Source organism: Salmo trutta, chromosome 21 (assembly GCF_901001165.1).
Source record: "Salmo trutta chromosome 21, fSalTru1.1, whole genome shotgun sequence".
Taxonomy (NCBI): domain Eukaryota; kingdom Metazoa; phylum Chordata; class Actinopteri; order Salmoniformes; family Salmonidae; genus Salmo; species Salmo trutta.
The window spans coordinates 40,045,189-40,067,677 of NC_042977.1; the positions used below are offsets into that span (position 1 = coordinate 40,045,189).

General features: G+C 46.6%; 3 protein-coding genes across 5 annotated transcripts; 1 reads left to right on the forward strand and 2 right to left on the reverse strand.

The window, feature by feature from the left end:
- Nucleotides 1-4,002: 4,002 nt before the first annotated feature.
- LOC115157420 (midnolin) lies at nucleotides 4,003-13,058 on the forward strand. 3 transcript variants are annotated; one of them, XM_029705650.1, is made up of 6 exons: nucleotides 4,003-4,636; nucleotides 5,062-5,152; nucleotides 5,553-5,615; nucleotides 6,512-6,895; nucleotides 7,365-7,791; nucleotides 11,993-13,058. In XM_029705650.1, exons 1-6 carry the CDS (start codon nucleotides 4,413-4,415, stop codon nucleotides 12,277-12,279), a joined length of 1,476 nt encoding a protein of 491 aa, XP_029561510.1. In that variant the 5' UTR covers nucleotides 4,003-4,412; the 3' UTR covers nucleotides 12,280-13,058. The 3 variants fall into 3 exon arrangements, with proteins under 3 accessions (XP_029561510.1, XP_029561509.1, XP_029561511.1); XM_029705649.1 differs by having other exon boundaries at nucleotides 4,004-4,636; nucleotides 11,990-13,058; XM_029705651.1 differs by lacking the exon at nucleotides 4,003-4,636 and adding an exon at nucleotides 4,744-4,818 and having other exon boundaries at nucleotides 11,990-13,058.
- A 919-nt stretch (nucleotides 13,059-13,977) lies between these two features.
- Nucleotides 13,978-15,707, reverse strand: LOC115157422 (zona pellucida sperm-binding protein 3-like). Its single transcript, XM_029705653.1, has 7 exons — nucleotides 15,274-15,707; nucleotides 15,079-15,197; nucleotides 14,893-14,996; nucleotides 14,646-14,823; nucleotides 14,358-14,561; nucleotides 14,188-14,279; nucleotides 13,978-14,101 (listed from the first exon to the last, which is right to left on the reverse strand). The coding sequence occupies exons 1-7, from the start codon at nucleotides 15,613-15,615 to the stop codon at nucleotides 14,049-14,051; spliced, it is 1,092 nt and encodes a 363-aa protein (XP_029561513.1). The 5' UTR covers nucleotides 15,616-15,707; the 3' UTR covers nucleotides 13,978-14,048.
- Nucleotides 15,647-19,928, reverse strand: LOC115156459 (glutenin, high molecular weight subunit DX5). Its single transcript, XM_029703882.1, has 4 exons — nucleotides 19,337-19,928; nucleotides 19,142-19,260; nucleotides 15,727-19,063; nucleotides 15,647-15,685 (listed from the first exon to the last, which is right to left on the reverse strand). Exons 1-4 carry the CDS (start codon nucleotides 19,913-19,915, stop codon nucleotides 15,647-15,649), a joined length of 4,074 nt encoding a protein of 1,357 aa, XP_029559742.1. The 5' UTR covers nucleotides 19,916-19,928.
- Nucleotides 19,929-22,489: the final 2,561 nt, after the last annotated feature.

Here is a 22,489-nt window from a genome sequence, read left to right on the forward strand (position 1 = left end):
CTCCCCATCCAACCTGACAGACCTTGAGAAGATCTGCAGAGAAGAATGGGAGAAACTCCCCAAATACATGTGTGCCAAGCTTGTAGCGTCATACCCAAGAAGTCTCGAGGCTGTAGTCGCTGCCAAAGGTGCTTCAACAAAGTACTGAGTAAAGGGTCTGAATACTTAGGTAAATGTGATATTTAATTTTTTAAATTTTCATTAATTTGCAAACATTTCTAAAAACCTGTTTTTGCTTCGTCATTATTGGGCATTGTGTGTAGATTGATGAGGGAGGGGAAACAATGTAATCCATTTTAGAATAAGGCTGTAACGTAACAAAATGTGGAAAAAAGTCAGGGGGTCTGAATACTTTCCGAATGCACTGTATATGTGTTTAATGACTTACAGGACAGGATGAGTAGACAGAGACTTCTGGCTATAGACAAACAATACTATTGAATGGCAGGTTACTACTTCTCTTTCTAGGAATTGCAGAATATACTAAAGAAAACAATCATTTAGCCTACATAAATGTCTATGTTAGAAATACTGTCTGTCTGACCACCCACATATTACAAACAAAATTCCTTGAAAAGTCAGCTCAGCATTCTGGAATTCCGAGGAGAGAGGTGTAACATTCCAGACTGGTGAGACGTTGGGAAAACTGTGCCGGGAGAGGCCACGAAGGGGGTAAGCCAGGAAAGGCCACGGAGGAGGGAGGAGGAATTTATTTATTTTTATTTATTTTATTTCACCTTTATTTAACCAGGTAGGCAAGTTGAGAACAAGTTCTCATTTACAATTGCGACCTGGCCAAGATAAAGCAAAGCAGTTCGACAACATACAACAACACAGAGTTACACATGGAGTAAACAACATACAGTCAATAATACAGTAGAAAAAAAAAATAAGACTATATACAATGTGAGCAAATGATGTGAGATAAGGGAGGTAAAAGCAAAAAAATGCCATGGTGGCAAAGTAAATAAAGTATAGCAAGAAAAACACTGGAATGGTAGATTTGTAGTTTGAAGAAAGTTCAAAGTTCAAATATAAATAATATGGTGCAAAGGAGCAAAATAAATAAAATAAATAAATACAGTAGGGGAAGAGGTAGTAGTTTGGGCTAAATTATAGATGGGCTATGTACAGGTGCAGTGATCTGTGAGCTGCTCTGACAGCTGGTGCTTAAAGCTAGTGAGGGAGATAAGTGTTTCCAATTTCAGAGATTTTTGTAGTTCGTTCCAGTCGTTGGCAGCAGAGAACTGGAAGGAGAGACGACCAAAGGAGGAGTTGGCTTTAGGGGTGACCAGAGAGATATACCTGCTGGAGCGCGTGCTACAGGTGGGTGCTGCTATGGTGACCAGTGAGCGGAGATAAGGGGGGACTTTACCTAGCAGGGTCTTGTAGATGACCTGGAGCCAATGTGTTTGGCGACGATTATGAAGTGAAGGCCAGCCAACGAGAGCATACAGATCGCAGTGGTGGGTTGTATATGGGGCTTTGGTGACAAAACGGATGGCACTGTGATAGACTGCATCCAGCTTGTTGAGTAGGGTATTGGAGGCTATTTTGTAAATGACATCGCCGAAGTCGAAGATTGGTAGGATGGTCAGTTTTACGAGGGTATGTTTGGCAGCATGAGTGAAGGATGCTTTGTTGCGAAATAGGAAGCCAATTCTAGATTTCACTTTGGATTGGAGATGATTGATGTGAGTCTGGAAGGAGAGTTTACAGTCTAACCAGACACCTAGGTATTTGTAGTTGTCCACAAATTCTAAGTTAGAACCGTCCAGAGAAGTTATGCTGGATGGGCGGGCAGGTGCAGGCAGCGATCGGTTGAAGAGCATGCATTTAGTTTTACTTGTGTTTAGGAGCAGTTGGAGGCCATGGAAGGAGAGTTGTATGGCATTGAAGCTCATCTGGAGGGTTGTTAACACAGTGTCCAAAGAAGGGCCAGAAGTATACAGAATGGTGTCGTCTGCGTAGAGGTGGATCAGAGATTCACCAGCCGCAAGAGCGGAATGTGAGGACGTAGGGTAAATTTGGAGAGGAGGAATTTGTAGTGTGTTCCATGTCTTCTGACGTCAACACGGCATCCCTGCTGACATGCTCCAGGGAACAGGACATCCTGCGGGTCAGGGTTCATCCCAACAGTCTAAACTGGCTTCCTCTCCTCGTCTCCTCGTCTTCTTTGCTTCATCTGCACTGATCTGGAAACATTGGGTGGATGAAAGCAATACAGTGTAAGGGGAGAAATGTGTTGTTGGGGTCTACTTTCATTTATCCTGGGTTGTTAGATCAGTACAGATGCAGGGCATGAGAGGAGGAGAGGAAGCCACTTTGGAATATTGGGATTGTTCTTGTTGGTGTCTTGCTGGAATCTTGCTGGATTCCATGGAGGACATGTATTCCTGCACATGAGGCTGGACATAGAATCTCCAAAAATGGAACCTATTATCAGCTACTTATCTGGCTCAGGTTTTATCTCAACAGGGCTTTTTATTCAACCTTCAATGAAGAATACCCCAAACCACTGAAATGTATGTCAGTTATGCATCTATGAATTGTATTTTCTGTATTGTGTATTGCGTTGTGAAGCTTTAGGTAAGTTTTCCAATTTATTACAAATGTTCATAAAAACTTGAACTTGAACTGCAAATGCGTCATGCTTTTCCCTTGTTGATGTCTCTCTTACACCTCTCTGCGGTATGAGGTCCAAAGCTCAAGATAACTATTGGTCAGGTTCTATACAGAAAGAGGTGTAGCAATGGCCGTTACAGGACAATAAAATCCTGAATAAGATCCAAGTTACACACAGGGAGGGAGGGAGGTTGCGATTCATGCTGAGATCGAGACTGTGGTGAGTGGGGGTTATTCTCTCTGCAACAACATCCAACAATAACACCCTCTCGCTTCTGCTCTGCTGTCTCTCTCAAACACTGGGATTTCCATTTCAGCATTTCAGAGATTGAGAGAGAGGTGGGGGAGAAAGGGAGAGAGAATAAAAGAGAGAGACAGAGAGAGAGAACAAAAAAGAGAGCGAGCGAGAGAGAGAGAGAGAGAGAAAGAGAACAAGAGAGCGAGAGAGGGGGAGGGAAACAAAAAAAGACGAAGACAAAAAAAGAGAGACTCAGACAGAGAGCGTCGTCCCTATCCCCAAATATCGCTCTTGTTATTAGGAAGAGGGCAGAAGAAAGAGGATGACAGATGCTGAAAAGGAAGGGATAGAATGAGTGTGCGGAGGAAGGATAGTTGCACTTGCAGAGAACAGAGGATGGAGTGAGCGAGTGCATGAGTGGGTGGATGGAGGCAGGCAGGTGGGCCGGGAAAGGTCTGACGCAGTCTGGATGAAGCGGGGGCGGAGGGAGGCGGTGCTATATTTAGCACCCGATGGGAGAGGTTCTGGCTGCTTTTCTCTGCCTGTCTACGTCACAGATTCTACGCTGGCCCTCTGGGCGTTATGTGACAGGTGACAGCACGCTGTTCTTTATCAATGAGGAGACTGGACTAGAATACTAAGCAGAGGGGCAGATAAAGACCTGATGCTGTGGACTGTACAGGATACAATAACTTACAATAACGATTTGAATATACTGTCAAATGAAATAGAACAGAAAATAATAGAATAGAATAGGGTCACTGATTATTGATTCATTTGCTTATTCAATTCCTGATATGTGAAATGTTTGGAAATGCACATTCTATTATAGTCATAATGTGAATAGACAAAGCAGAATGGAAATATCCTACACTCACATTCACAGCATTCTAAATGATCCCATTCTCAAATCAAATCAGTGTGCCAGCACTGAGCTTATAACTTATTTTGTCAATATAAATGATAGTTTGTATCTGTCAAAACATATTTATTTTTTTAAAGGCAACATTGTTGCTTTTCTGATTACATCACCACCTTTATGAATGGCACAGTGCTTGGCGGTAGGCTACAAGAACGAGGGCGGGTCCTGTCTACACGTGGGTAGCAAGTAGAGCTGATAGGACCATGCGGTCCAACACTAGGCACTCACAATTGATTGGCTAGTGAGGATAGTGGGAGGATTTAACAGTCATCAAATAGAGACGCTTTTACGCATTGTACAGTTCAATGTCTCGGTTTGAGTCTGAGGAAGACAGGGTAGCCAAGAAGAGGCACTATAGGGCAGTCTATTGTGATTATCTATCTTCAGTTATCACTCAGTTACATATTTGGAACACACAGTTCAACTCATAGGCTACTGTACTTGGCTCCATTGATCAATAAAGACAAAGAACATCTAATTATTTATATTTCGTCTTCTGGAAAAAGGCAGAAGAGTATCGGAGTTGTGTGGGTCAGTTCCAAATAGCCTACATTTAGACAAGAGGACACTAGCTACTCTTTGATACTCCGACCCAAATAAAGTGCCAAATAAAGCGCAGCCCAGCGAATGGACCATCATCAACCCGACACACGTAGCTTCATTCCCCGTGCGGCTCCAGTCTGCGCGTCGGTACCTACTGAACCATTCATGCGCTTGTCCATCAGCTCGACCACAGGCAGCCGCTTCGAGCTCTCTGTCCATCGGGGAGAGACGGTGGAGGTGCTGAGGAGACGACTTTCCCAAAAGCTCAGAGTACCGAAAGAAAGATTCGTCTTGCTGCATAAGGAAACGTGAGTAGCCTAACCCCACTGTGCACATACGTCAATTCAACGTCTATTCCACGTTGGTTCAACGTAATTTAATTGAAAGGACGTGGAAACGACGTTGATTCAGTACATTGGGTATGATTTCAAGGGAACCAAATAACAATTCTGATGTAGACTTTTGTATTACATATTGGAAGCAATATCATGTAATGGATTTTATTTCTGGTTCTGCATGAGCCTTCTGCATGAGCCTTCTGCATGAGCCTTCTGCATGAGCCTATTGTCAAACAGGCCTAACTCATAAATGAAATGCATTTATGTGCAGGTGTTCTTTGTAAAATATCCTTTTAATCTCTCGTGTGAATAAAAGGCCAAGAATGATTTAATACAAAGTCTTAAATGTTTCTATATACACGTAGTAATGATCATGTCTTCTTCTGCGCCCACAGACGGTTGAGTACAGGGAAACTCCATGACCTGGGCATAGTTGATGGGAGTAAGCTGACACTGGTCCCAACTATTGAATCAGGCTTGTTATCAGTAAGTCATATATTGTACAGTCCACAAATGGTTAACGAAGTTAACACCCGGTACTGAGTAAAGGAAACATGTCTGTAATGTTAAGTATAGTGTATAAAGCTTCAGCCAAGAGGTCTGGACCTTTATAGCACAGGTGATATTACTACGGGTGCTCTGGCAGTTCTCGATGAACCACTTTTACAACAGAACCATGTGTCCAAAAAACACCAGATTTGCTGGGGATGTACTTACCAGCTTCTGTGTGGCCCTATTTATAGGTCCTTCTGTCGGCATTGATCTATCATATGTGGTCTTAATCAATACAGTTATTCCATGTTGTTAGCAGTTAGAATATCTCTCCCTCTCTCTCTCTGTGTGTATATATATAATATGCCTATTTTTGTTTTCTTTGCTTCCTTAGTCCCAACCATCCAGAAGAGAGCAGACCATCATGCAGGCTTTGGAGAGTTTAACTGAAACTCAGGTTGGTATCTGATCTTTCGCTGGACTTCTGTATCATAAGATGGCTGTAACACTGTTGTCTCAGTGTGCTAGGATTGAAGGCCTATGTAAATAAATTAGCAGCGTTTTCTTTCTGTCTTCGTTCATACCAGCTCAGTACAGCTGGGTTGTTTCATGAAACAGCAAGGTTGTGCATTTGTGGTTGTGTGTCTGCATATGTATGTGTGTGTGGTTGAGATGGGAAGGAGTGACTCAACTTGACAAAGAACAGTTTTCTAAGAAATGGCTAGGTAGTTCTCATTATGGTCTGACTGCCCCCGCCCCTGACTGCACCTCACACACACATGTACACACATGTACACACGTGTACACACACACACACACACATGCACACACACATGCACACACACACACGTGCGCACGCAGTGACCTAGCCTCCACCACAAGATGAAAATATCACCACTATATAGATTATATTTGTTATATTTACACCAAATATCAGAAGCCATTTTGTACCCGAATGCAAACCCTCACATCAGATATTACAATGGAGAGGTGAGCAGTTCAACGAGACTGTTGTCTGTTGTGTCGTGACTGCCGTCTTTAGGCCTGATAGCCTCTTTGTTACTGAAGTGTTCTGCTTCGTGACTGGGCTGGGCTAAATAGAGACACCAGACTGATAATAACAAAACAAATCTAAATTGTAATGCCTCTGTGTCCACAGAAAGCAGTTAGCTCTCAGTAAATAGCTCTGAATGTCTGGGGCCATGATACTAGTGAGAGAGTACCAATATGACTTGTCTGTTTAAGCTTATTACATCTTGGATCATTAAGGACCCTTGTAATGGAGAGAGGCAGCCCACGAATAAGTGCTGTAAATATATTAATCAAGTTATTCCTCCTTTTCTGTATCTGCAGGTCAGTGACTTCCTGTCTGGCCGTTCACCCCTGACCCTTGCCCTCAGGGTCGGTGATCACATGATGTTTGTCCAGCTCCAACTGGCCCCCCAGAGTGCCGCTGGGCAGCAGCAGAGTCACCTCATCACCCAGCGAGCAGGCAGAGCTGGGGTTGAACAGGTGCATGCTGCGAAGTGTGGGTCCACTAGGTTCCCTTACCCCAGCACAGCCCACCTCTCCTCCAACACCCCAGCCTCCCCTGCCCCTCTCTCCCCTCATACCCCCTCCTCAACCTCTCACGTCACCTACCTCTCTCCATCACCTAGTGCCCCCCTCCACTCCACCAACCCCACCTGCTCCAGCCCTGGACCCCAGAGCCCAACCCCTGCCACCACCTACCCAGAGGTGGGACTAACAGATTATTCATATTATTATAATGTGACTATTATGTGTGTATTATCACATGCTAATGTTAGTTAAATACTTCAAAGCCTGATCCTGATAGTAAGGCAAGGAATAACTTTTCAATCTAATGTAGTTGCAGATTTATTGTAATATTATTATATGACAGGTAGGCAACTGCTATTATCATTATACAGGCTCTATTTTGACTAGAGAGGGAGTATCTTATATATATTATATAATTTTGGGGCGGCAGGTAGCCTAGTGGTTAGAGCGTGGGCTAGTAACCGAAAGGTTGATAGATCGAATCCTCGAGCTGACAAGGTAAAAATCTGTCTTTCTGCCCCTGAACAAGGCAGTTAACCCACTGTTCCTAGGCCGTCATTGTAAATAAGAATTTGTTCTTAACTGACTTGTCTAGTTAAATAAAGGTTAAATAAAAAATACAACGCTTTCGCTCTCTTTATCACAGGGTGACTGCAGTGTGGCTGGTACTCCCACCTCTAATAAAACAGCTGCCGGGGAACCAGGTGCTGTCATAGAGAGCTTTGTGAGCCATGCACCAGGAGTCTTCTCAGGGACCTTTTCAGGCACTCTGCCCCCAGCTGGGCAGGACATCACCAGTACCGGTGTCAGGTCATCCAGACGAGGCATCAACACCATCGTCCAGATCCTCAACGACCTTCTCAGTGCCACTCGCCACTACCAGGGGGCTCCACTGTCCCTCTCCCAGCTCCTCTGCCGCCCTCCCAGCACCCCAACCAGCAGCACTCCGAGTACTCCAACCTCGCCCTTCCTGCCGCCCTCACCTCTCACCCCTGACCTTGTCAGCACTGCTACCTCAGGACCACTTACAGACCACATCAGCCAGGAACAAAGTCACTCATGTAAACCTACTGGTGAGTTGAGGTCCCACAGAATAACCAACACTTGTCAATGCTGTGTGTAGCTGATTATAAGCAAAACAAAGTACAACATTATGCTGAGACAAAGGATGTTTAGGTTTTGTTATACCATGCTGTCTTTATTCGACTCCTTTTCTTCATAACTCAACTAAAGAACCAAATGAATGAGATACAGATTCTCTTTATTGAAAATGTATGTGCATTAAATTAATGTTTAGCATTCAAGTATTCCTCGTCAGTGGTCTGTCACCTAGTTCTCACTCCTGCATTCCGGAACCCTAGCGTCATGTTTGGAAACCAGTCCAGCCTTCTCAAGCTAGTCCCACAATAGTTGAGTTCTGGTTCTGCTTAGTGTCCAAGTTTAGAAAGTAGCAGCTGTACAGCAGAGAACACTGGTTGTGAGGGTATTGTTGGAAAGGAGGAAGTGGTTTCTGCGCCCCCTATTAATGAACTAGGGTTGTTTATATCCGTTCCCTGGCGGCCTACGCATTCATTTGTTCCCCAGTCTGCAATGAATAAGAACTGTGTGTGTGTGTGTGTGGTTAAGTGTTTTTTTGGGGCAGAGGGAGCATGTAGCTACATGGCCCACAGGGGTCAGTTAGTACCAGGAATGCCCTCACTGTCACACACACATAGTAACAGGACCTTAACCTGAGGGTGTGAACTATTGTATCTTACTATCACCTTTTCGCCCTAGCGCTGGAAACATACTAATGAACACATAATCATTGGCGACAGTGGCAGCTCTGGGTCACGTTGGCAGGGAAACGGCACTGCTCCATTCTTGGAATTAGAATTCATTACATTTTGTTCATGGTCCCAAAAACAATGCTAGGCTGATTATATGATTATGGTGCAATGTACTGTACGCTATTATATACAAAAATATGTGGACACCCCTTCAAATTAGTGGATTTGGCTATTTCAGCTACACCGTTGCTGACAGGTGTGTAAAAGCGAGCACACAGCCATGCAATCTCCATAGACAAACATTGGCAGTAGAATGACCTTACCGAAGAGCTCAGTGACTTTCAACGTGGCACTGTCATAGGATGCCAACTTTCCAACAAGTCAGTTTGTCACATTTTTGCCCTGCTAGAGCTGCCCAGGTCAACTGTAAGTGATGTTATTGTGAAGTGGAAACGTCTAGGAGCAACAACGGCTCAGATGCGAAATGGTAGGCCACGCAGCTCACAGAACAGGACCGCCGAGTGCTAAGGCACATGGTGCGTAAAAATGATCTGTCCTCGGTTGCAACACTCACTAACAATTTCCAAACTGGCTCTGGAAGCAACGTCGGCACAAGAACTGTTATTCGAGAGCTTCATGAAATTGGTTTCCATGGCCAAGCAGCCACACACAGCCAAAGATCACCATGCGCAATGCCAAGCGTCGGATAGAGTGGTATAAAGCTCTCTGGAGGGATGAATCACGCTTCACCATCTGGCAGTCCGACGGACAAATCTGGGTTTAGCGGATGCCAGTAGAAACGCTACCTGCCCGAATGCATGGTGCCAACTGTAACATTTGGTGGAGGAGTAATAGTGGTCTGGGGCTGTTTTTCATGGTTCAGTCTAGGCCACATAGTTCCAGTGAAGGGAAACCTACAGCATACGACATTCTAGACGATTCTGTGCTTCCTTCTTTGTTGCAACAGTTTGGGGAAGGCCCTTTCCTGTTTCAGCATGACAATGCCCCCGTGCACAAAGTGAGGTCAATACAGAAATGATTTGTTGAGACCGGTGTGGAAGAACTTGACTGACCTGCACAGAGCCCTGACCTCAACCCCATCGAATACCTTTGGGATGAATTGGAACGCCGACTGCGAGCCAGACCTAATCACCCAACATCAGTCCCTGACCTTACTAATGCTCTTGTGGCTGAATGGAAGCAAGTCCCCGCAGCAATTTTCAAACATCTAGTGGAAAGCCTTCCCAGAGGAGTGGGGGCTATTATATCAGCAAAAGGGGGACCAAATCCATATTAATCCCCATGATTTTGGAATGAGATGTTTGACCAGCAGGTGTCCACATACATTTGGTCATGTGGTGTATATGTAAACTCAGCAAAAACAGAAATGTCCCTTTTCAGGACCCTGTCTTCCAAAGATAATTCGTAAAAATCTAAATGACTTCACAGATCTTCATTGTAAAGGGTCTAAACACTGTTTCCCATGCTTGTTCAATGAACCATAAACAATTAATGAACATGCACCTGTGGAATGGTCGTTAAGACACCAACAGCTTACAGACGGTAGGCAATTAAGATCACAAAACTTAGGACACTAAAGAGGCCTTTCTACTGACTCTGAAAAACACCAAAGAAAGATGCCCAGGGTCCCTGCTCATCTGCGTGAACATGCCTTAGGCATGCTGCAAGGAGGCATGAGGACTGCAGATGTGGCCAAGGCAATAAATTGCAATGTCCGTACAGTGAGATGCCTAAGACAGCACTACAGGGAGACAGGACGGACAGCTGATCGTCCTCGCAGTTGCAGATCATGTGTAACAACACCTGCACAGGATCGGTACATCCGAACATCACACCTGCGGGACAGGTACAGGATGGCAACAACAACAGCCCGAGTTACACCAGGAACGCACAATCCCTCCATCAGTGCTCAGACTGTCTGCAATAGGCTGAGAAAGGCTGGACTGAGGGCTTGTAGGCCTGTTGTAAGGCAGGTCCTCACCAGACATCACCGGCAACAATGTTGCATATTGGCACAAATCCACCGTCGCTGGACCAGACAGGACTGGCAAAACATGCTCTTCACTGATGAGTCGCGGTTTTCTCTCACCGGGGGTGATGGTCAGATTCACGTTTATCGTCGAAGGAATGAGCGTTACACCGAGGCCTGTACTCTGGAACGGGATCGAATTGGAGGTGGAGGGTCCGTCATGGTCTGGGGCGGTGTGTCACAGCATCATCGGACTGAGCTTGTTGTCATTGCAGGCAATCTCAACGCTGTGCGTTACAGGGAAGACATCCTTCTCCCTCATGTGGTACCCTTCCTGCAGGCTCATCCTGACATGACCCTGGCATGACAATGCCACCAGCCATACTGCTCATTCTGTGCGTGATTTCCTGCAAGACAGGAATGTCAGTGTTCTGCCATGGCCAGTGAAGAGCCCGGATCTCAATCCCATTGAGCACATCTGGGACCTGTTGGATCGGAGAGTGAGGGCTAGGGCCATTCCCCCCAGAAATGTCTGGGAACTTGCAGGTGCCTTGGTGGAAGACTGGGGTAACATCTCACAGCAAGAACTGGCAAATCAGGTGCAGTCCATGAGGAGGAGATGCACTGTACTTAATGCAGCTGGTGGCCACACCAGATGCTGACTGTTACTTTTGATTTTGCCCCCCCCCCTTGTTCAGGGACACATTATTCCATTTCTGTTAGTCACATGTCTGTGGAACTTGTTCAGTTTATGTCTCAGTTGTTGAATCTTATGTTCATACAAATGTTTACACAGTTAAGTTTGCTGAAAATAAACTCAGTTGACAGTGAGAGGACGTTTCTTTTTTGCTGAGTTTATATACTTCCTGAATTCCTGCTATAAGATTCTTCCTCATGACCAGTGGTGTAAAGTACTTAAGTAAAAATACTTTACATTTCTACTTCAGTAGTTTTTTGGGATATCTATACTTTACCATTTATATTTGACATCTTTTACTTTCACTCCACTACATTCCTAAAGAATATAATGCATTTTTTACACCATACATTTTCACTGACACCACAAAAGTACTCATTACATTTTGAATGCTTAGCAGGACAGGAAAAGTGTCAAATTCACACACTTATCAAGAGAACATCCCTGGTCATCCCTACTGCCTCTAATCTGGCAAATGCTTCGTTTGTAAATGTGTGCCGCTGGCTATACGAAAAACATTTAATAAGGGATTTGAAATTATTTATACTTTTACTTTTGATATTTAAGTATATTTTAGCAATTACATTTGCTTTTGATACTTAAGTATATTTTAAACTAAATACATTTACTCAAGTATAATTTTACTGGGTGACTTTCACTTTTACTTGAGTCATTTTCTATTAAGGTATCTTTACTTTTACTAGTATGACATTTGGGTACTTTTTCCTCCACTGCTCATGACTCTTCCCGTCTTCTTCTTCTTCCTCCCACCTCCTGTTTTCTCTATTCCCCCTCATCCTCTCTTCCTCTCTCAGCAGACCTGTGTTCCAGTCAATCTGAGGAAGAGAACCAGTCGTTGCGTTGTAAACTGGAGCACCTTCAGATGTTGATGCACCAGAGACGCCTGCGCAGGCGGGCTCGCAGGGGCACACGCACCTCACACCCCTACTCTCCTCACCACCGTCAACCCTGGTCGCCCGGCCGAGACAAAGCCAACGCCAGCCGCCATAGCAACAGCAGCCTGTCCAGCAGCGAGGGCTCTTCCCTGGACGACCTGGAGTTGCAATGGAAACCGGAGCTACCCTCCGACCTTGTGATGGCATAAAGAGAGAGCATGAGATTAAAATAAGTTTGGACCTATGTCATTGGCTGTCCTTTGAATGGCTGAGTAGGAGAAATAAGTTGCCCATTTTGGGACTCACTTGGTCACTGCACAAGGACTCTTCAAAAAGACAACTGTCCTTTCTTGAAACTGGACATTCAAACAGAACTTCAGTAGTATATTGTATATAATTAGGTAAATAGTTTTTACCTAGTTTATACTCCCTTGACTGAGCTTTCTGCAGATCATGACACTTCACTGTCATGTCTATTTGTCCAGAGTCTGTTGGAACCGGACTGTGTTTTGAGGGTCTTAGCTTTGTCTACCAATCATCACTGTACCTACCATTTTAAACTTGACTCATCTTCAGTTGCTGTCGTTTGCATTGTCAGAACTATGTAGCATTATGGAGATTGTCATAGATATGTTTCTGCACATTTGTTTTGACAGCTTTATTGCAAGGTTTTGCGGTCACTCAAGAGTGAGCGAAATTACTTTCGTCTTTGTATAGTGTTCTGATGCATTAAGCAGCATGCAGGTAAAGGATAAAAAGTTCTGATTTGGCCTTCATAGATATGTAGACCGTTTCAAAGTTTGAAGCAATACTTGTTTCCTGTTATGCAGACTTTTTTAGGAAATATTTCTTAAGTCAGTAATTTGCCTCTTTCCCCGTTACTTACACTCCTAACATCAGTTTGACAATACTCCAACCCTAGACCTTAATGCCTGTATTTAGTGCTGGGTGCGTTCAATTAAACATTTGCTACGTTGCGTGACAGTTATTACTGCAGAAAACTTTTCTAAAACTTGAACAGACAGGTGTTTGCTCCATTTCATGGGTGTGACTTGAACGTATTGAAAGTGTTCTGCAACCTCTCCCAGTTTAGTTATTCAGAAAACTGTAATTGAATGTTGCAGGACATTTGTTTTGTACTGAATGCACACCCTGGGGTGTTGAAATGGAAAAACGGTTTCTATTGACAAATTCAGGTAAGTCCCACACTGTTTGCTTCCTAGTGAAGAGCTAGGATCAGGTCCCCCTGGGCATGTCTTCAGATCCAAGACAACTTATCCTAAAAGTTAAGATGACAAATTGAGGGTGAGTAAACTGTTGCCAAACATTCTGCAACAAGTCCCTCCCATTTAAGAAACGGTGTTGCTCGGTCACTACCAGCACAAAACTTGCAATTTCTTATACAAGTGTCAATTTTCCCATTTTAAATTAAAGCAATAGAAGACTTGACAACCATCTTACAAATACAGGAAGTCAGAAAAGTATGTGTTCCTACAGTCAGTGCTGGTGATAGGAGGCATGAGGGTTCGACACTCAGCTGCCCTCTTCCAGACCCAAATCAGCCATCATGTCTCTTGTTTACGCCTAGCTGCGAGGACTGTTTAGACATTAATGCCTCCTGCCTAAACTGACATATTGGACTGGCCCTCACAAACGCCACGCAAGTCAAGCGCACGTGAATCCAAACACTTTAAAATGTTTATTTGAAAATACATCAAGTAGTCAGTTGACAAATAACTCGTGGAAATTGATGGGGCCCAGGGGACAATTCAGTACAGTAGCAATGGTAGGAACCTGAGAAATGTAGCTCATGACAAAGTTCTGTGAATAAAGAGTGATCAGCTACACACATTTTCCTATTTGATAAAATTCCTGAATTTTAAATTCCAAATAAATCCAGTCACATGTGAACATTGTAATGTAATAGGTTTATTCTCCCCCCAAAAACTGTTTTAAAAAAGGCAACATTCTTGTAATATTACTCTTGGACCATGATAGGGCCCATGGTAGCTTCACCTTCCTTATGCACATCTGAGGAGAGTAGAGAACAGTGATAGGATTAAAAAAAATATATATTTTTTTAAACTGATAAAGCTCTGGCTTTGATGAACACTTACCTGAATCACTGTCCAGATCTCTAGCCTTGCTTACAGCACAGCTGGAGTCACAGCAGCCACAAACCTGGTCATCCCCACCTGCAGCTTTCCAGCTACAGATAAATATGAAGGTTAGTTTATATAGCAGCATGTCATAAACATAATATACCCACAACTCAGCTTATACATACCCATCTGTGAAAGAGCAGGCCTTGTTCTCAGCATCAATGGGGGAAGAGGCTGCAGTTGCTTTCAGATGACATGTTATGTAGAGCTGTTGGGAATCCTTCTGTGGTTGGAACCTGAAGGACTCCAGCTGAAACTGGATCTTGTCATCCTGGGATCTGGACAGGAACTGGGAGCTGGAGCCGGTCAACTTGGCATCAACCAGACACCTGAGGAGACCAAGGGTCAACGTTAGGCTTCAGGGGTTACACTTAAGGTAATATAAGAGGATTCAAACTGACAACTAAACTCACCCATGGTCCTCAATGAAAGAATATCTAGGGACAGTGTGGACATCAGGCGCCAAGGTGGCGACACAGCGGTCCACAAAGACACGGAGGGGAACGTGATGGTACGGCATGACTGAGGCTTCCATGTTGATAATGTCACCAAGATAGTAATGGTTGGAGGGCCTCTCAAACTGCCAGTCAGCTGGAAAGACGAGTAGCATGTCAGTGGGGGTTTACACAAAGGAAGAGGCTTCCAGTCAGGTTTACCTACCAGTCATTAACCTCAGGGAGAAGTAGAGGAGTTCCTCTGCCACCATGTTGGAAGTGTAGGGGATCCAGGTCGGCTTCAGGGCATTGCTGCTCACATCGTGATTCCTAGAAACAAACATGGAATACGGCATTACTCAAACCTCAGAATGATATGGGTTGTCAAAGTGAGGAACGCAACAATAGTTACCTCAAATAGTGGCACTCAATATCAACCATAGCTGCACTGGTCTTCACTATAGAAGTGTTAGCAAGAGGTTTTGGCTCATAGACAAGAGTGAAGGTGTAGATCAGCACATCCTCAGTCATCTAGGAACAGGATCACAAATGATGTAGCACAAGAATAATGATTCAGTCAGGAAGTTAAACAACAAATGTGACATACCGTCAGCTCACTGCCACAGCCATGCAGCTCTGATTCAAAGGTGAGCACATGAGCTTCAGCATCCTCCTCAGTGGCAGCACAACCTCCTAGAGTGATATGCTCTGGCTGGATGAGCCGGCCAATCCCCAGCAGGTCCTGGTTCACCTGCACACGGACCACACTCTCCCCACACCGAGCTGACACACTGTTGGCCGCCACCTGCTTCAGCCGCTCAGACACAGTAGGCTTGTGCTCAGGGTTTTCAACTTTAGGATAGCTCCAAGTCAAAGGGTTCTCAGAGGTCTGCTTGGACTGGGAGCTCTCAGGGTCTTCATCCTGGCTAGGTTTCTGGCCCAAAGGCATACCAACAGGTTCCTGGCCCACAGACTCTCCTCTAGGTTGCTGGACCACAGGCTCTTGGCCCACATGCTGGCTAGGTTCCTGACACAAAGGCAAGCTAGGTTCTTGGTGCACAGGCTGCTCGCTAGGTTCCTGGCCCACAGGCTGCTCGCCAACAGGTTCCTGGCCCACAGGCTGCTCGCCAACAGGTTCCTGGCCCACAGGCTGCTCGCCAACAGGTTCCTGGCCCACAGGCTGCTCGCCAACATGCTCGCTAGGTTCCTGACCCAAAGGCTCGCCAACAGGCTGCTGGCCAGGTTCATTACCCAAAATCTCACTTGGTTCCTGGCCCATAGGCTGCTCTCCAACAGGTTCCTGGCCCACAGGCTCACGGCCCACAGGCTGCTCGCCAACAGGTTCCTGGCCCACAGGCTCTTGGCCCATAGGCTGCTCGCCAACAGGTTCCTGGCCCACAGGCTGCTCGCCAACAGTTTCCTGGCCCACAGGCGCACTAGGTTCTTGGCCCACATCCTCACTATGTTCCTTGCCCACAGGCTGCTCTCCAGGAGCTTGGCCCACAGGATTACTAGGTTCTTGGCCCACATCCTCGCTTGGGTCCTGGCCCACAGGCTGCTCGCTAGGTTGCTGGACCACAGGCTCGCCAACAGGCTGATGGCCAGGTTCATTACCCAAAATCTCACTAGGTTCCTGGCCCACAGGCTGCTCGCTAGGTTCCTGGCCCACAGGCTGCTCGCCAAAAGGTGCCTGGCCCACCAGCGCACTAGGTTCTTGGCCCACAGGCTGCTCTCCAGGAGCTTGGCCCACAGGCTCGCTAGGGTCCTGGCCCACAGGCTGCTCGCTAGGTTGCTGGACCACAGGCTGCTCGCTAGGTTGCTGGACCACAGGCTGCTCTCCAACAGGTTGCTGGCCCACAGGCACTAGGCCCACAGGCTCGCCGCTAGCTTCCCGGCCCACAGGCTGCTCTCCAGGTTCTTGACCAACAGGCTCTCCAGGAGCTTGGCCCACAGGCTCACTAGGTTCTTGGCGCACAGGCTGCTCGCTAGGTTCCTGGCCCACAGGCTGCTCGCCAACAGGTTCCTGGCCCACAGGCTCTTGGCCCATAGACTGGCTAGGTTCCTGGCCCAAAGGCTGCTCGCTAACAGGATCCTGGCCCACAGGCTCACTAGGTTCCTGGCCCACAGGCTGCTCGCTAGGTTCCTGGCCCACAGGCTGCTCTCCAACAGGTTCTTGGTCGACATCCTCACTATGTTCCTTGCCCACAGGCTGCTCTCCATGAGCTTGGCCCACAGGATAACTACGTTCTTGGCCCATATCCTCGCTTTGGTCCTGGCCCACAGGCTGCTCGCTAGGTTGCTGGACCACAGGCTCGCCAACAGGCTGATGGCCAGGTTCATTACCCAAAATCTCACTAGGTTCCTGGCCCACAGGCTGCTCGCTAGGTTCCTTGCCCACAGGCTGCTCGCCAAAAGGTTCCTGGCCCACAGGCTCACTAGGTTCTTGGCCCACAGGGTCGCTAGGGTCCTGGCCCACAGGCTGCTCGCTAGGGTGCTGGACCACAGGCTGCTCGCCAACGGGTTGCTGGCCCACAGGCACAAGCCCCACAGGCTCGCCGCTAGCTTCCCGGCCCACAGGCTGCTCTCCAGGTTCTTGACCAACAGGCTCTCCAGGAGCTTGGCCCACAGGCTCAATAGGTTCTTGGCGCACAAGCTGCTCGCTAGGTTCCTGGCCCACAGGCTGCTCGCCAACAGGTTCCTGGCCCACAGGCTCACGGCCCACAGGCTGCTCGCCAACAGGTTCCTGGCCCACAGGCTCACGGCCCACAGGCTGCTCGCCAACAGGTTCCTGGCCCACAGGCTCTTGGCCCATAGGCTGGCTAGGTTCCTGGCCCACATCCTCGCTTGGGTCCTGGCCCACAGGCTGCTCGCTAGGTTGCTGGACCACAGGCTCGCCAACAGGCTGATGGCCAGGTTCATTACCCAAAATCTCACTAGGTTCCTGGCCCACAGGCTGCTCGCTAGGTTCCTGGCCCACAGGCTGCTCGCTAGGTTCCTGGCCCACAGGCTCGCCAACAATCTGCTGAACAGGTTCATTACCCAAAATCTCACTAGGTTCCTGGCCCAGAGGCTGCTCTCCAACAGGTTCCTGGCCCACAGGCTGCTCTCCAACAGGTTCTTGGTCCACATCCTCACTATGTTCCTTGCCCACAGGTTGCTCTCCAGGAGCTTGGCCCACAGGCTGCTCGTTGGGTTCCTGGCCCACAGGCTCTCCGCCGGGTTCCTGGCCCACAGGCTCTCCGCCGGGTTCCTGGCCCACAGGCTCCCCGCCGGGTTCCTGGCCCACAGGCTCTCCAAAATGCTCACTAGGTTCTTGGCCCACATCCTCGCTTGGGTCCTGGTCCACAGGCTGCGCGCTAGGTTGTTGGACCACAGGCTGCTCTCCAACAGGTTGCTGGACCACAGGCTCTTGGCCCACATGCTGGCTATGTTCCTGACCCAAAGGAACGCTAGGTTCCTGGCCCACAGGCTGCTCGCTAGGTTCCTGGCCCACAGGCTGCTCGCTAGGTTCCTGGCCCACAGGCTGCTCGCTAGGTTCCTGGCCCACAGGCTGCTCGCTAGGTTCCTGGCCCACAGGCTCACCAACAGGGTGCTGAACAGGTTCATAACCCAAAATCTCACTAGGTTCCTGGCCCACAGGCTGCTCTCCAACAGGTTCCTGGCCCACAGTCTCCTGGCCCACAGGCTGCTCTCCAACAGGTTCCTGGCCCACAGGCTGCTCTCCAACAGGTTCCTGGCCCAAAGGCTCACTAGGTTCATGGCCCACATCCTCGCTTGGGTCTTGGCCCACAGGCTGTTCGCTAGGTTGCTGGACCACAGGCTGCTCTCCAACAGGTTGCTGGACCACAGGCTCTTGGCCCACATGCTGGCTATGTTCCTGACCCAAAGGAACGCTAGGTTCCTGGCCCTCAGGCTGCTCTCCAGGTTCTTGACCAACAGGCTCTCCGCTAGGTTCCTGGCCCACAGGCTCTCCGCTAGGTTCCTGGCCCACAGGCTCTCCGCTAGGTTCCTGGCCCACAGGCTCTCCGCTAGGTTCCTGGCCCACAGGCTCTCCAAAATGCTCACTAGGTTCTTGGCCCCCAGGCTCGCTAGGTTCCTGACCAAAAGGCTGGCCAACAGGCTGCTTGCTAGCTTTCCGGCCCACAGGCTGCTCACCAGTTTCTTGACTGACAGGCTCTCCACGAGGTCCCTGTCCCACAGGCTGCTCTCCAACAGGCTCGCTAGGTTCCTTTCCAACAGGCTCTCCAACCGGATCCTGGCCCACAGGCTCTACGCTAGGTTCCCGGCCCACAGGCTGCTCTCCCACATGCTCGCTAGGTTCCCGGCCCACATGCTTTATAACAACCTGGCTAGGTTCTACAGCATACTTCAGGGCATTGCTGCTCACGTCATGATTCCTACAAACACAGAATATACCATTACTCAAACCTCAGAATTATAGGTGTTGTCAAAGCGAAGTATGCAACAATAGTTACCTCAAGTAGTGGCACTCAATATCAACCACAGCTTTACTGGTCTTCACTATAGAAGTGTTAGCAAGAGGTTTTGGCTCATAGACAAGAGTGAAGGTGTAGATCAGCACATCCTCAGTAATCTAGGAACAGGATCACAATTCATGTATCAGATAAGAATAATGATTGTCAGGAAGTTAAACAACAAATGTGACATACCGTCAGCTCACTGCCACAGCCATGCAGCTCTGATTCAAAGGTGAGCACAAGAGCTTCAGCATCCTCCTCAGTGGCAGCACAGCCTCCTAGAGTGATACGCTCTGGCTGGATGAGCCGGCCAATCCCCAGAAGTTCCTGCTTCACCGCCACACGGACCACACTCTGCCCACACCAAGCCACCACACCGTTGGCTACCACCTGCTTTAGCTGCTCAAACACTGTAGAATTGTGTTCACGCTTCTCAATCATAGGATAGAGCCAAGTCAGAGGGTTCTCAAATGTCTGCTTGGACTGGAAGCTCTCAGGGTCTTCATCCTGGCTAGGTTCCTGTCCCACGGGCTCGACGCCGGGCTCCTGCCCCACAGGCGCGACAACAGGCTCGCTAGGTTCTTGTCCCACAGGGTCCTCTCCCACAGGCTCTTCTTGCACTGGCTTCTGAGAGTCAAACTGCGCTGAAACTTCATCGTCATGCAGAAACCCCGATCTCGGATGAAACCACCTGGAGTCCCAAGTATCACGAACAACACAGCCAAAAGCCACGACCAACAGCAGCACTGCAGACACTTGCCTGAACCCCATCACTCCAAATAGACATGAGTTATTCTTGTAAATTCTTCCACAGAGTCTGTCAAACCATTTTGTAGCCACGATGTCTGACAAAGGCCCCACCCCATTCATCAATCAGCTTGATTATTGTCCAGACCTGATTAATTAAACAGGTGCTGAAGAATGTGAAGTTGATTGTCATTTACATTTCATTGGTTGCCTTTGTGCAGACAGAATCACGTACACCTGGAGCTTTATTGAGGAGGGCTCAACTTTAGAGAGTGTTCATAGAAATGTGTTATGTAGGACAGACATGCTTTTCTATAGTCTATGTTACTCCCAGATCCTGTTGTTGAGCTATCCTTGGTATAGAAAATGAAAGATTGGTCAGAAGTCAGTGATATAGGGAAACTGGTTGACAATTATTTTGGTAGAAGTTTTTATGCATTTTTACCGCTTTTCACAGATGGATCCAAGGACCCAGAAAGTGGGCGCACAGCTAGCAGGTGTTTACGTTCCTGAATTTGATGTGCAGATATGTAGAAGAATAACAGATGAACTGTCAGTATAATCATTTGAACTGTTGGCGATAGTAGTTTCCCTCCAGTGGGTGGAGGACGTACAACCTGTCAGAATTATAGTACGCTCAGATTCCCTCTCTGTATTGAATTGTTTATCATCTGGCTAATCTAATAGGAGTGACCTACTATTGGAGGTATTAATGTCATTATGGAGAAGTGAGAGACAGGGCGTGTTGAATGAATGAATGAATTAAATTGTATTTTGTATCAAACCGCCAATTGCCAACCCAACCCTTATGCTTATGGGATTAATTGACACAAACAAACGTTACAATAATTCACTATGGTAATTAAATTATCATTCTTCTTCCGGTGTTCTCTGCATTGTGCATCGTTTAAAGAGTGAAAAAGAAAAGTCAGGTCAAAATCAGTACATAATGGTAAATAAGGTTATCCAAACAATAATTACATCCCTAGAGCAGTACAATAATATACATACACACTGTATATATACACATACATACATACAGAACATATATAGATAAATAAATATAGAAGAAAATAAGAAACAGAAGTCATTTGAACCCAGTCTGGCACAAAGAGAATATTCATATGGGAGACAAGCCCATATACAATCTATATACATACATGCCATTTACCACATAGAAGCTAAATCTTTTTTACAATTTATTTATAGGTAGCCTTTCTTTTATTCCAGGCTTTATTAAAGAAAAAGGGCAAGTAGTGAGGTTCTACTGGGTCCCAGCCTACTTGCTTGTGGAAGGGAATTCAATTGTAAACCAGTTAGCAAAAAGAGCTTAAAAACAAGATGTCATTTAAATGAATGTTCAACGGGGTGAGTTGAGGCCAATGTAAGATCAGAGACATTTTGATAGATGTGTGGCAGTAGAGATGGGAATCTGATCCCATGGGCCGGCATTTATATGCTCTCCAAAGAAAGGTTGGTAGATCAATATTCTCAGGTCGTTGGCCTGGGGTAGGATCAGACAGGGTTCAAGTAGTGGATTAAGGTGATGGGTTTTAATGAGTGTAGGGTTAGTTGGTAGCGTAATAAAAAATATGTATCTGTGTGTCACCCTCCAAATTGTCTGAATTAATCTGATAAATCAAGAAATCTGTAATTTGGATGGTTTTGCCAAGGATGTCTTTGTCACACAATTTTACATCCAGCTAAGGAGTTTGGTGCAGTATTTCTCAAGTACAAAAATGTGCCTGAAAACTAGTAGTGCACTGCAGACAGATTCTAGTCAGCTGCTGCAGTGCAGGACTGATTTCTGAGAACATGTCTACAACTTCATCAGCAAGCTGTCAAACTAGCGGAAATAAAGCACAAACTACATACAGTTTACCAGTGCCCAAAATCACTAGCTAGCTAAGTTCCATCCCTGTGTTTGTCAATGAAGCTTGCTAACAGCAAGCAGGCACATTGAGCAAATAAAAAAAACATCTAATTGTATGTGTCATATGCTTCATAGACAACTAACTGTGAAACTCTTACTTACGGGTCCATTACCAGCAATGCAGAGTTAAAGATAATATAAAAAAATTGAAATAGTGACACAAGGAATAAATGCACAGTGAATAACAAATAAAAATAATGAGTAAAAATAATATGGCTATATACAGGGAGTACCAGTACCGAGTCGATGTGCAGGGGTACAAGGTAATTGAGGTAGCTATGTGCTGAACATAGAGCTATAGTAACTAGGCAACAGTATAAATAATAGACAGTAGCAGCAGTGTGTGTGGCGTCAGTATGCATGTGTGTGCATGCTATGTGTGTGTGGACGTGTTTGTGTGTGTGTGTTGGGGTGTTAGTGAAAGTGTGTGAGTGTGTGCGCATAGAGCAGGGTTCCCCAACTGGCGGCCCGTGGGCCGAATTTGGCCCGCGGATGGTCATATTTGCCCTCCCAAGTTTTCTGAGCAAAACATGAAAGACTATAAAAACACCAAGAAATCAGCTCCAAGTGATTTTATTTTAAGAACTCTGTTCCCAAATATTCCCACGCATAGTAGAGAGACACGTGACCGGTTTGAAATGTAAGGTTTGAAATGATTATGTTTT

Excerpts from the sequence above, each read along its gene's own strand:
- LOC115157420 (XM_029705649.1), top strand. The coding sequence starts at position 4,413 with ATGGACCATCATCAACCCGACACACGTAGCTTCATTCCCCGTGCGGCT. Across the intron at positions 6,896-7,364 it reads CTGCCACCACCTACCCAGAG|GGTGACTGCAGTGTGGCTGG; the intron begins GTGGGACTAACA and ends TCTTTATCACAG. Across the intron at positions 7,792-11,989 it reads TCACTCATGTAAACCTACTG|CAGACCTGTGTTCCAGTCAA; the intron begins GTGAGTTGAGGT and ends TTCCTCTCTCAG.
- LOC115157422 (XM_029705653.1), bottom strand. The coding sequence starts at position 15,615 with ATGCCTTTGGGCCAGAAACCTAGCCAGGATGAAGACCCTGAGAGCTCC. Across the intron at positions 14,824-14,892 it reads CTCCCTGAGGTTAATGACTG|CTGACTGGCAGTTTGAGAGG; the intron begins GTAGGTAAACCT and ends TCGTCTTTCCAG. Across the intron at positions 14,280-14,357 it reads GCCTGCTCTTTCACAGATGG|CTGGAAAGCTGCAGGTGGGG; the intron begins GTATGTATAAGC and ends ATTTATCTGTAG.
- LOC115156459 (XM_029703882.1), bottom strand. The coding sequence starts at position 19,915 with ATGGGGTTCAGGCAAGTGTCTGCAGTGCTGCTGTTGGTCGTGGCTTTT. Across the intron at positions 19,261-19,336 it reads GCTGTGGCAGTGAGCTGACG|ATTACTGAGGATGTGCTGAT; the intron begins GTATGTCACATT and ends TCCTGTTCCTAG. Across the intron at positions 15,686-15,726 it reads AGGAACCTAGCGAGCAGCCT|CCAGCATGTGGGCCAAGAGC; the intron begins GTGCACCAAGAA and ends TCAGGAACCTAG.